This window comes from Pseudophryne corroboree, chromosome 4 (assembly GCF_028390025.1).
Source record: "Pseudophryne corroboree isolate aPseCor3 chromosome 4, aPseCor3.hap2, whole genome shotgun sequence".
NCBI classification, from domain to species: Eukaryota; Metazoa; Chordata; class Amphibia; order Anura; family Myobatrachidae; genus Pseudophryne; species Pseudophryne corroboree.
The window spans coordinates 751474805-751487131 of NC_086447.1; the positions used below are offsets into that span (position 1 = coordinate 751474805).

At 45.8% G+C, this 12327-nt stretch overlaps 1 protein-coding gene across 1 annotated transcript in view; it reads left to right on the top strand.

Moving 5' to 3' along the window:
- SLC24A3 (solute carrier family 24 member 3) overlaps positions 1 to 12327 on the top strand; it is a 658328-nt gene that overhangs the window by 135037 nt on the left and 510964 nt on the right. The window contains exon 2 of the mRNA XM_063918163.1: positions 4865 to 5017. Within this exon, the coding sequence (XP_063774233.1) occupies positions 4865 to 5017 (153 nt within the window). The remainder of the gene's footprint in view (positions 1 to 4864; positions 5018 to 12327) is intronic.

Sequence of the window (12327 nt, forward strand, 5' to 3'; positions counted from 1 at the left end):
TTTCTGCTGAAGGCGTCATTGCTTTCCCCACTAAATAAACGCAGATATGTTCCCTATCCTTTTTGTGTCATATGGTGCGTGTCGCTCAATTCCTGTGCTGCAGATTTTTCCCTCAAGTTTGCAAAATATATTAGATACTTCGAATTAGTATTGTTACAGCAAAGGAATTGGTAATCTGAGGAAAGTATAACAATGCATGGCGCAGGTCACTCATATGACATCTGTCTTCTGCTGTCTTACACAGACTGCTTACATTTTCCTCAATTTAGCTTTTTCCCTCACTTTTGTGTCATAATTTGCCTATAGTGTGCTAGGTATTTAGGGATATATATTGTATGCAGCAAACCAATTGGAATTAAGTTGCAGGTTAAGCATAACAATGCATGGCGCTTCCCACTTGTATTGGATGTCTTTTGCCTGTTTATTCAGGATTGTGTACTTTTTTTCTCAACTTTGCTACTTTTTCCTTCATTGTGCAACTTTTTTTTCTCAGTTCTGAGTATTTGGACCTGATTCAAAGATGGATGTAGGAGAGTAGACACTCGTGTGGCTGCGCAAGGCCCGTTCTGCACATGTGATGTCCCCCATAGTTCTGCCGCTCCCTGATTGACAGGTTGCGATGTTGGATCCCGTCAGTCTCTTCTATTTAAACGTCTCTTGCATGTTTCTCCTCAAAATCGGATGGAAATTCAAAGCTGCTTACAAGCGGCTTTGCATTTCTGTACATCTCTGATCTTAAGTTCGTTTATAGGGTACTAGGTAGGATTAGGTTTGGCGTGGCTAAGTAGCAAAGTCCATGGCACACTAAACAGGGCTATTTGGTGCAATTTGAGGATAGGTGTCTGCGGACACATCTGTATGCAATACCTCTAAGGACTGCTCTGTGTGAGAAGCAAACTACCTAAACTCCTTTCCTTTAATGACCATGGAAACTACAATATTATATAGGTAGCTTATCCACACGCGGTATTAATAATCCTATAATATATACCTGTAATTAGGATCTTATCAGAGAGAAAAATGTTTGAGGTAAGGTTAAATAGCTCAAGTTTTATCAACGTACCTGTTACATTTATGTTTGTGGATCATGCTAGCAGCTCTTTGATCTAAGGAACTTGTATTTTAGGTGTATTGTTCCCTTAAAAAGCAAACCTGTATTCCTGTGCCTTGCCTATCAATATAACTATAAGGGAGAGATGTATGGATTTTGTTATATCACAGCATACTTGGAAACTTTGATATTTATATACAAGCAGTAGATGCTTTACAATTTAACGTCAGCTACCTGGAGCTCCTTTCCATTGGAGTCTATTGGTAGCATGATGGAGCAAGCCCAGTTTGCTGGAGTGGCATACCCTCCCCCTCCCTACACACACACACACACACACACACACACACACACACACACACACACACACTCACTGGGAGTTCTCTTAGAAATTAAACTGAGCCGTCTCCTGGTTATGATGGTTTTCATCAAGCTACGTAGACAAACTAGTACTCTGGTGGGGTATCCGGACTATAGATCTACACTAAAATGGTCTACAGTCAATAGGTCTCCACTAATTGTCGACCTGAATGATGTCGTCAGGGTTAAAAGGTCGATAGGGTCAAAAGGTTGACATGACAGTGGTCGACACACATATGGTAGACACAAGCCTTTTTAGTTTATTTAAAAAAAATTCAACTTTTTCATATTTTACCATCCACGTGGGCTACGATTTCGCTCGCCATGCAAGCGTATGCGGTAATCTAATGGGATTGTTTGTGGCAGAAAAGGGACAAAACAACCCCAAAAAGCGAAAAACAAAACAAAAAACTGTCTGCCTTTATGTGTGTCGACCATTGCCATGTCGACATTTTGATCATGTCGCCCTTTTGATCCTGTCCACCATTTCTACTGTCTACCTATTCTATGTCGACCTTTTTACCCTTTTGACCTAATGCATCTCTACCATTAGTTGTATACCTATTGACTGTAGACCTTTTCAGTGTAGATCTAATAATCCACACCCCTCTGGTGGATGCCTGTTGGCATTCAGCAGACTGTTGAGTGGAGAGTAGGGGCTGTTATACAAACCAGGAGTTCTGCATTGTAAAGCATCCAGAGATTGGAGGCCATTACTTCATAAAGCCATAAAAATGTGGGGGTCTGCATTGTTAAACTGCCAGAGATTTTTTTTTGGGTGGTAGAAAGCTACTAGCTATCCACTGTATTGCCACAAGAGATCTTGGATTTTCATTGTGTCACCACCAAAGATGTGATGAGGCCTATGTTGTAAAACCATTAAAGATATGTGTTTGTTTTCCTGACTAATACCAACAGAAAAACAGAAATAAGAGGCATCTGCATCTTAAAGACTCTACAGATTGGGGTGTGACTTGTATAGTGGCTTCGAGAAAAGATATGACGTTGTATAGAATTTACTGGATTGTACTGTGTTCTGCATAGAGGTCACATTACATTGTATATTGGTCATCAGGATAGACTCTTGTATTGTGTTTTAGGCTCTAGAATATTCTCTGTATTGCATATCAGTCACTAAGTTGCAGTATGTATTGCAGTATAGTAGCTAGAATGTGTCTGTATTGTATCAGCCATTCATATCCTCCCTGCATTACATACTAGTCATTTATATGCTGTATGTATTGTATTGTCATTTGAATGCTGTCTTGTAAATTAGAAACTAGAAATCACACTGTGATTGTATAGAGGATACTAGAATACTCTCTGTACAGTATAAAGATCACTCAATGCTTCTTGTATTGGAAATTATTCAGTAGAATGAAAAGTTTTTCATATATTTTGTTGCCTGTGTAAAATCATGCCCACGCAGTTTTGGCAATGTCCATGTTTCAGTTACAGGCAGCAGAGGTAGAATAACCTTATGTTTGATTACCAGAACACAAAGTGACCAGCTCACCTCAGTTACTATCATCATGCAAGGAAAAGGGAATATAAATATGGATATAGTTTCAGAATTTGAAAAGCTCTAAATTCCACCCAGCTTTGGTAGAAGTGGAGCCTCAGGCATCTTCCATACCGCGGCCTGTCCGGATCCGGCATGAGTCAGACATTACAAGGTAGAAGTGTCTCAAGAATTTCAAAGAGTTCAACCGGCCTGCTTAACATTAGAGTTAGCGCATTTGTCAGTGAGTAATGAACATGGTTATAGTACCCCTGGATCCCTTAATGTAAGATTACATTTTGTTTATAAAATATTGAAAAATTGTTGTGATGAATATTGGATAAAAAAAACACCTATAAAATATTATAGTCACTGCGCTAGTGTTACCCATAAAAGCCATTGTTGTGTATGAGAAGTATGGCTGTTTTTCTCCAGGGCCTGTCCATGCTATTTGAAAGTTTTAAGCCATTTCCAACTTATCTTTTTCCCAAAACTCTCTTTGAGCATCTATGAACAAGACGTGTACTGTGCAGTATCTTGCTGAAGACACAGTTGTACTTGTAAGATTAATATTTTACATCAGCACAACAATTCCGCAATGATCAAAACTGCTGGTGGTCATCGATGATCGGTGATCCGATAGGTAAACAGGAGAAATCTGGATGTTAAAATTGCCAGATTTGCAGATTCCGATAATTTGTTTATGTCAGAATCAGCAAATAGGGTAAATCCAACATGTTGGATTTCCCCAATTACTCAACTCCAGTGGCAATCCATCTCAAATGTACTGCATGGGTCCCATTAGAAATATTGAAAAGTTAAATCGGAGCAATGTGCAGTTTTGTGCTATGACCATACTATGTTCACAATTATCTAAAATAGAATCTAAAAAAAATATAAATATGTCAGGTGGTGGAGAATTTGTTGTGGCAAGGATATGGCTGTGCGCTCTACAGCAAAGCAAGAAACACCTGCGTAAATCTATCTTCCTTACCCTATATAATTCTGTCCCACAAACAAAATCCCATTTTGCATCGGTGTGCTCATGCACATCACCTGCAAGGAACACTGGGGGTCATTCCGAGTTGATCGCACCAAGCAACTTTTTGCTGCTGGTGCGATCAACTAATCTCCGCCTATGGGGGAGTGTATTTTAGCATAGCAGGGCTGCGATCGCTTGTGCAGCCCTGCTATGCTAAAAAAGTTTTGTGTAAAAGAAGACCAGCCCTGGACGTACTTACCCTGTGCGACGATCTCAGCGATGATGGGGCCGGCTTTGACGTCAGACATCCGCCCTCCGTTCTCCAGGAAACGCCTGCGTTTTCCTTACCACTCCCCGAAAACGGCCGCCAATGAACAGGTGACACCCCGGAACGCCTTCCTTCTGTCAATCTTCTTGCGGGCGCCGCTGCGACCGCTTTCTTTGTAATCAGCATTGTAGCGTCGCCGCACATGCACATTCCAGACCCGTTCGCACTGCAGCGAAGAACTGATGCATGCGAACGGGTCAGAATGACCCCCACTATCAATACACTCTTCTCAGTTCACTGATGGAAACCTTTGCAGCCCGGCAGATACTGTCATTGTGGTAGTTTATTTATATGTTGAATGTAAGATTTACCTGCAACAAGTATGTTTATTTTTTTATGGTCAGTGCTGAACTTTATTACTTGAGAATGCTGCAGGAAATGTTTAATGCAAGCAAAGCAAACATTTGTCACAAAGCGTTTTTGTGCTGGTCCATTTGGCTACTATTCTGTAAGTCCTCGGGCTATTGGCCATTTACAACATGCTTCTATTACCTTCTCAGACACCGTATCCATAGACACTGTTTAATACGTATTCATATATGATACCAAATTTTATGTAGAAATAAGGGGTCATCTTAAGCTCATTGCTGGTGTGTTCTAAAATAATTAACCAAATTATACTTCTTTGTGTCTTTATTTCTCTAGGTTATGAAGAACACAGCTCTGTAGAGAGTGACCAGAGAAAAGTATTAGATGTCAATGCCAATGGTAATGTGCGAGGGTTACTTTGGACAAATCAGGAAAATTTCACTGAAATTCAAGGTGAACACACATATCGCAAGAATTGCACCGAGCCAGGTAGGAATTGCCCATTCATTATTTATTTTTATGTTTTATTTGTACTTTCAATCAAAGCCTTTTGTGATATAATGTGATATCTATGGCCCTCATTCCGAGTTGTTCGCTCGGTATTTTTCATCGCATCGCAGTGAAAATCCGCTTAGTACGCATGCGCAATGTTCGCACTGCGACTGCGCCAAGTAACTTTACTATGAAGAAAGTAATTTTACTCACGGCTTTTTCTTCGCTCCGGCGATCGTAATGTGATTGACAGGAAATGGGTGTTACTGGGCGGAAACACGGCGTTTCAGGGGCGTGTGGCTGAAAACGCTACCGTTTCCGGAAAAAACGCAGGAGTGGCCGGGGAAACGGTGGGAGTGCCTGGGCGAACGCTGGGTGTGTTTGTGACGTCAACCAGGAACGACAAGCACTGAAATGATCGCACAGGCAGAGTAAGTCTGGAGCTACTCTGAAACTGCTAAGTAGTTAGTAAACGCAATATTGCGAATACATCGGTCGCAATTTTAAGAAGCTAAGATTCACTCCCAGTAGGCGGCGGCTTAGCGTGTGTAACTCTGCTAAATTCGCCTTGCGACCGATCAACTCGGAATGAGGGCCAATGTATGTTGATGCATGTACAGTAAGTAAGGAATGTAATATCCCTATCTATATGGCTTCAGGATTTAGTGTACTATATGTATTCTATGGGGAGGGGCAGGTTCATTTGCGTTTCTACCATGGGTGCAATTTGTGCGGTGCACACGGGCTCCTGGATCCAGGCGGGCCCACACAGAACACACTGCACCTACACTATGTTAATATTTACCTTTCTGGAGTCCCGCGAAGGGGGCTGAAGCCGCAGCAGCCACAGCAAAAATCGGTCCCAAAATGGTTACCGTGCATGTGCAGTAGGAAATTAGTTTTCGGCCCATGGCGAGCGCCATGTTTCTTGAGACTTGCGCATGCACAGTAGACTCCGGAAGATTGCCGGAGCGTACAGTGCCATGGAGAGGTGGAGGCCCACGGGCCCCCTCCTCTGTTAAAACGCCCTGGGCAGGTAGTTACCTTTTTGGTCTTTTACATACCTCTCACGTTTTAGATGTCCCTGATTGAGACAGTGTGTGTGTGAGTTGGTGCTAGAGGGGCAAGTTATGTGCAATAAACCTCCATCACCACCCACCCTTCTTGCCTCCAATGCTGTTTGCACCTGTATCTGGTACCTGTGGCATTGAAGGAACAATCAGCGGTCTAGCACATCTCCCAACTGTCATGGAAACAAGATTAATGTCCCCGGAATTGGAACGACAAATAGTTTTAGTGGAAAATGGTTAGAGGGTGTGTAAAGCAGTATGTGTAATTCGTATTTACAGGAAAGTCAAAATAATGCAAGGCATTATACAGCATCAGTATATATACAGTGTGAGCAATAGGCTGGATTGGGTGTGAGCAATAGGCTGGATTGGGTGGGAGGAATAGGCTGGAGTTGGGTGGGAGGAATAGACTGGAGTTGGGTGGGATAAGCAGAGAGGGTAGTAGAACGGTGACCAATCACCGTGTCATCATCTAAACGGCCTCTCTTCAGCAGTAAGACCATTTCATTGCCCAGTCTCTCGGATTTTAAAATGTTTTTCTCTGACGTCCTAGTGGATGCTGGGAACTCCGTAAGGACCATGGGGAACAGCGGCTCCGCAGGAGACTGGGCACAAAAAGAAAGCTTTAGGACTACCTGGTGTGCACTGGCTCCTCCCCCTATGACCCTCCTCCAAGCCTCAGTTAGATTTTTGTGCCCGACCGAGCAGGGTGCAATCTAGGGGGCTCTCCTGAGCTTCTTAGAAAAAAGTTAGTTTTAGGTTTTTTATTTTCAGTGAGACCTGCTGGCAACAGGCTCACTGCATCGAGGGACTAAGGGGAGAAGAAGCGAACCTGCCTGCTTGCAGCCAGCTTGGGCTTCTTAGGCTACTGGACACCATTAGCTCCAGAGGGATCGAACACAGGCCCAGCCTCGGAGTCCGGTCCCAGAGCCGCGCCGCCGGCCCCCTTACAGAGCCAGAAGCAAGAAGAGGTCCGGAAAATCGGCGGCAGAAGACATCAGTCTTCATCAAGGTAGCGCACAGCACTGCAGCTGTGCGCCATTGCTCCTCATGCACACCTCACACTGCGGTCACTGATGGGTGCAGGGCGCTGGGGGGGGGGGCGCCCTGAGCAGCAATACTGACACCTTGGCTGGCAAACTGGCACCATATATAGCCCCAGAGGCTATATAGGTGCTTTTTAACCCCTGCCAGAATACATAAAAATGCGGGAGAAAAGTCCGCGAAAAAGGGGCGGAGCTATCTCCTTCAGCACACTGGCGCCATTTTTCCCTCACAGCTCCGTTGGAGGGAAGCTCCCTGGCTCTCCCCTGCAGTTAATACACTACAGAAAGGGTTAAAAAGAGAGGGGGGGCACATTTTAGGCGCAGTATACAATATATATATGCAGCTATAAGGGAAAACACTCTTTATAGGTGATATCCCTGTGACATATAGCGCCCTGGTGTGTGCTGGCATACTCTCCCTCTGTCTCCCCAAAGGGCTTTGTGGGGTCTTGTCCTCTGTCAGAGCATTCCCTGTGTGTGTGCTGTGTGTCGGTACGGCTGTGTCGACATGTATGTGGAGGATAATGATGTGGAGGCGGAGCGCATGCCTGTAAATATGTTGTCACCCCCTGCGGGGTCGACACCGGTGTGGTTGGACTTATGGAAGGATTACGTGAAAGTGTCAACTCCTTACACAAAAGGTTGACGACACAGAACAGCCGGCTACTCAGCTTGGGCCTGTTCCAGCGTCTCAAATGTCATGGGGGGCTCTAAAAACGCCCGCTAACTCAGATGGCAGACACAGATGTCGACACGGATACCGTCTCCAGTGTCGACGACGATGAGACTAGTGTACCCTCCAAATAGGTCCACCCGTTACATGATTGAGGCAATGAAAAATGTATTACACATTTATGATAATACCCCAGGTACCACATAAAAGGGTATTGTGTTTGGTGAGAGAAAACTATTAGTAGTTTTTCCTGCATCTGAAGAATTAAATGAGGTGTGTGAGGAAGCGTGGTCTTCCCCCAGTAAGAAATTGATAATTTCTAAACGGTTATTGGCAGCGTACCCTTTCCCGCCAGAGGATAGGTCACGTGGGGAAACACCCCATAGGGTAGATACAGCGCTTACACGCTTATCAGAAAAGGTGGCACTACCGTCTCCGGATACGGCCGCCCTGCAGGATCCTGCTGATAAAAAGCAGGAGGTTACCCTAAAAGATATAGTCACACACTCGAGCATTATATTGCGACCAGCCATTGCTTCGGCATGGTTGTGCAGTGCTCCCGCTGCGTGGTCAGATTCCCTGTCGGAAAATAACTATGGATAGGGACAATATTTTGCTGACAATAGAGCATACAAAAGACGTGGTCTTATACATGCGTGATGCACAGAGGGATATTGGCCGGCTGGCATCAAAAATAAGCGCTAGGTCCATTGCCGCCAGACGGGGGTTATGGACTTGGCAATGGTCAGGCGATGCCGACTTGAATCGGCACATGGAAGTTTGCCCTATAAGGGGGTAAAACTGTTTGGGGATGGTTTTTTTCAGACCTCGTTTCCACAGCTACTGCTGGGAAATCGACTTTGTTGCCACAGGTTATCCCACAACAAAAGAAAACACTGTATCATCAAGTACAGTCCTTTCGGCCCCAGAAAAGCAAGAGGGCTAGAGGCTCATCCTTTTTGCCGAGAGGCAAAGGTAGAGGAAAAAGCTGCAGCACACAGCTAGTTCCCAAGAGCAGAAGCCCTCCCTGCGTCCGGTAGGTCCACAGCATGGCGCTGGGGCTGCTCAGGCGGTCCCGGGTACGGTGGGGGCCCGTCTCAGAAATTTCAGCGCCCAGTGGGCTCTCTCACAGGGATCCCTGGGTCCTTCAAGTAGTATCTCAGGGGTACAGGCTGGAGTTCGAGACGTTCTTCCCCCCGCTGTTTCCTAAAATCTGCCTTACCGGCACCTCCCTCTGCCAGGGAGGCGGTGTTGATGGCTATTCAACACTATAATCACAACAAGTGATTGTCAAGGTGCCCCTCCTTCAGCAAGGAAGGGGTTACTATTCCACAATGGTTGTGGTACCGAAACAGAACGGTTCGGTGAGACCCATCTTAAAATTAAAATACTTGAATTTTTTATATCAGAAGATTCAAGTTCAAGATGGAATCGCTCAGGGCGGTTATTACGAGCCTGGACGAGGGGGATTACAGGGTCTCCCTGGACATCAAGGATGCGTACCTGCATGTCCCCATTTACCCTCCTCACCAGGAGTACCTCAGAGGTGTGGTACAGGACTGTCACTATCAGTTCCAGACGCTGCCGTTGGAGTTGTCCACGGCACCGAAGGTCTTTACCAAGGTAATGACCGAAATAATGATACTCCTTCGCAAGAAGGAAGTTTTTGTTATCCCGTACTTGGATGATCTCCTGATAAAGGCGAGGTCCAAAGAACAGTTGGTAGTGGGGGTAGCACTCTCTCGGGAAGTGCTACAACAGCACGGCTGGATTCTCAATATTCCAAAGTCACAGCTGGTCCCGACGACGCGTCTTCTGTTCCTGGGAATGATTCTGGACACAGACCAGAAAAGAGTGTTTCTTCCAGTGGAAAAAGCTGAGGAGTTGTCATCTCTAGTCAGAGACATCCTAACACCAGGACAGGTGTCGGTACATCAATGCACACGAGTCCTGGGAAAAATGGTAGCTTCGTACGAAGCATAATTCCATTCGGAAGGTTCCACGCAAGGACGTTCCAGTGGGACCTGTGGGACAAATGGTCCGGGTCCCATCTACAGATACAACAGCGGAAAACCCTGTCAGCAAGAAACAGGGTGTCGCTGCTGTGGTGGCTGCAGAGGGCTCATCTACTAGAGGGCCGCAGATTCGGAATACAGGACTGGGTCCTGGTGTCCACGAATGCCAGCCTTCGGGGCTGGGGTGCAGTCACACAGGGAAGAAATTTCCAAGGAAATTTCGCTTCACATAAATATTTTGGAGCTAAGGGCTATTTACAATGCCCTAAGTCAAGCAAGGCCCCTGCTTCAGAACCAGCCGGTACTGATCCAATCAGACAACATCACGGCGGTCGCCCACGTAAACAGACAGGGCGGCACTAGAGGCAGGAGGGCGATGGCAGAAGCTGCAAGGATTCTCCGATGGGCGGACAATCATGTGGTAGCACTGTCAGCAGTGTTTATTCCGGGAGTGGACAACTGGGAAGCAGACTTCCTCAGCAGGCACGACCTCCACCCGGGAGAGTGGGGACTTCACCCAGAAGTCTTCCACATGATTGTAAACCGTTGGGAACGACCAAAGGTGGACATGATAGCTGTGGACGCTCTAGTGACACCGTGGGTGTACCAGTCGGTTTATGTGTTCCCTCCTCTGCCTCTCATACCCAAGGTACTGAGAATTATACGGCATCCCTACTTTGATAAAAGCCAGAAAGGATGTAACCGCAAAGCATTATCACCGCATTTGGCGAAAATATGTTGCGTGGTGCGAGGCCAGGAAGGCCCCGACGGAGGAATTTCAACTGGGTCGATTCCTGCATTTCCTGCAAACAGGAGTGTCTATGGGCCTCAAAGTGGGATCCATTAAGGTTCAGATTTCGGCCCTGTCGATTTTCTTCCAGAAAGAACTGGCTTCAGTTCCTGAAGTTCAGACGTTTGTCAAGGGGGTGCTGCATATACAGCCTCCTTTTGTGCCTCCAGTGGCACCTTGGGATCTCAATGTAGTTTTGGGGTTCCTAAAATCACATTGGTTTGAACCACTTAAATCTGTGGATTTAAAATATCTCACGTGGAAAGTGGTCATGCTGTTGGCCCTGGCTTCGGCCAGGCACGTGTCGGAATTGGCGGCTTTATCCTGTAAAAGCCCTTATCTGATTTTCCATTCGGACAGGGCGGAATTGAGGACTCGTCCTCTGTTTCTCCCTAAGGTGGTGTCAGCGTTTCACCTGAACCAGCCTATTGTGGTGCCTACGGCTACTAGGGACTTGGAGGACTCCAAGTTGCTAGACGTTGTCAGGGCCCTGAAAATATGTATTTCCAGGACGGCTGGAGTCAGAAAATCTGACTCGCTGTTTATCCTGTACGCACCCAACAAGCTGGGTGCTCCTGCTTCTAAGCAGATTATTGCTCGCTGGATTGGTAATACAATTCAGCTTGCGCATTCTGTGGCAGGCCTGCCACAGCCAAAATCTATAAAAGCCCACTCCACAAGGAAGGTGGGCTCATCCTGGGCGGCTGCCCGAGGGGTCTCGGCTTTACAACTTTGCCGAGCTGCTACTTGGTCAGGGTCAAATACCTTTGTAAAATTTTACAAATTTGATACCCTGGCTGAGGAGGACCTTGAGTTTTCTCATTCGGTGCTGCAGAGTCATCCGCACTCTCCCGCCCGTTTGGGAGCTTTGGTATAATCCCCATGGTCCTTACGGAGTTCCCAGCATCCACTAGGACGTCAGAGAAAATAAGAATTTACTTACCGATAATTCTATTTCTCGTAGTCCGTAGTGGATGCTGGGCGCCCATCCCAAGTGCGGATTGTCTGCAATACTTGTACATAGTTATTGTTAACTAATCAGGTTCTTGTTGTGAGCCATCTATTCAGAGGCTCCTCTGTTATCATGCTGTTAACTGGGTTTTGTATCACAAGTTGTACGGTGTGATTGGTGTGGCTGGTATGAGTCTTACCCGGGATTCAAAAATCCTTCCTTATTGTGTACGCTCGTCCGGGCACAGTATCCTAACTGAGGCTTGGAGGAGGGTCATAGGGGGAGGAGCCAGTGCACACCAGGTAGTCCTAAAGCTTTCTTTTTGTGCCCAGTCTCCTGCGGAGCCGCTGTTCCCCATGGTCCTTACGGAGTTCCCAGCATCCACTACGGACTACGAGAAATAGAATTATCGGTAAGTAAATTCTTATTTTTTTTTATGGTTTAAATTTTTTATAGAAATAAATTTGGTTTGGAAACTAATGTGTCATCATTAAGTATCAACAGGTTAAAACCACTTTGGGACAGCAGTAAGCAATGGGACACAATAGGGGTACAGTGGCGGATAATTAAGATGGGCATCAACAGGTTAAACCCACTTTGGCCTAGCAGTGGGACACATATACTGTAAATACAGAATGCACATGTGCTCTGAGGAGTGTGGGTGGTGGTTGCCAGTGTGCAGTGACAAACATGGTGGACAGTGTGTTTACATTGGTGGACAGTGTTAAAACATGTACATGTAGCTATTATGTATATGGTTG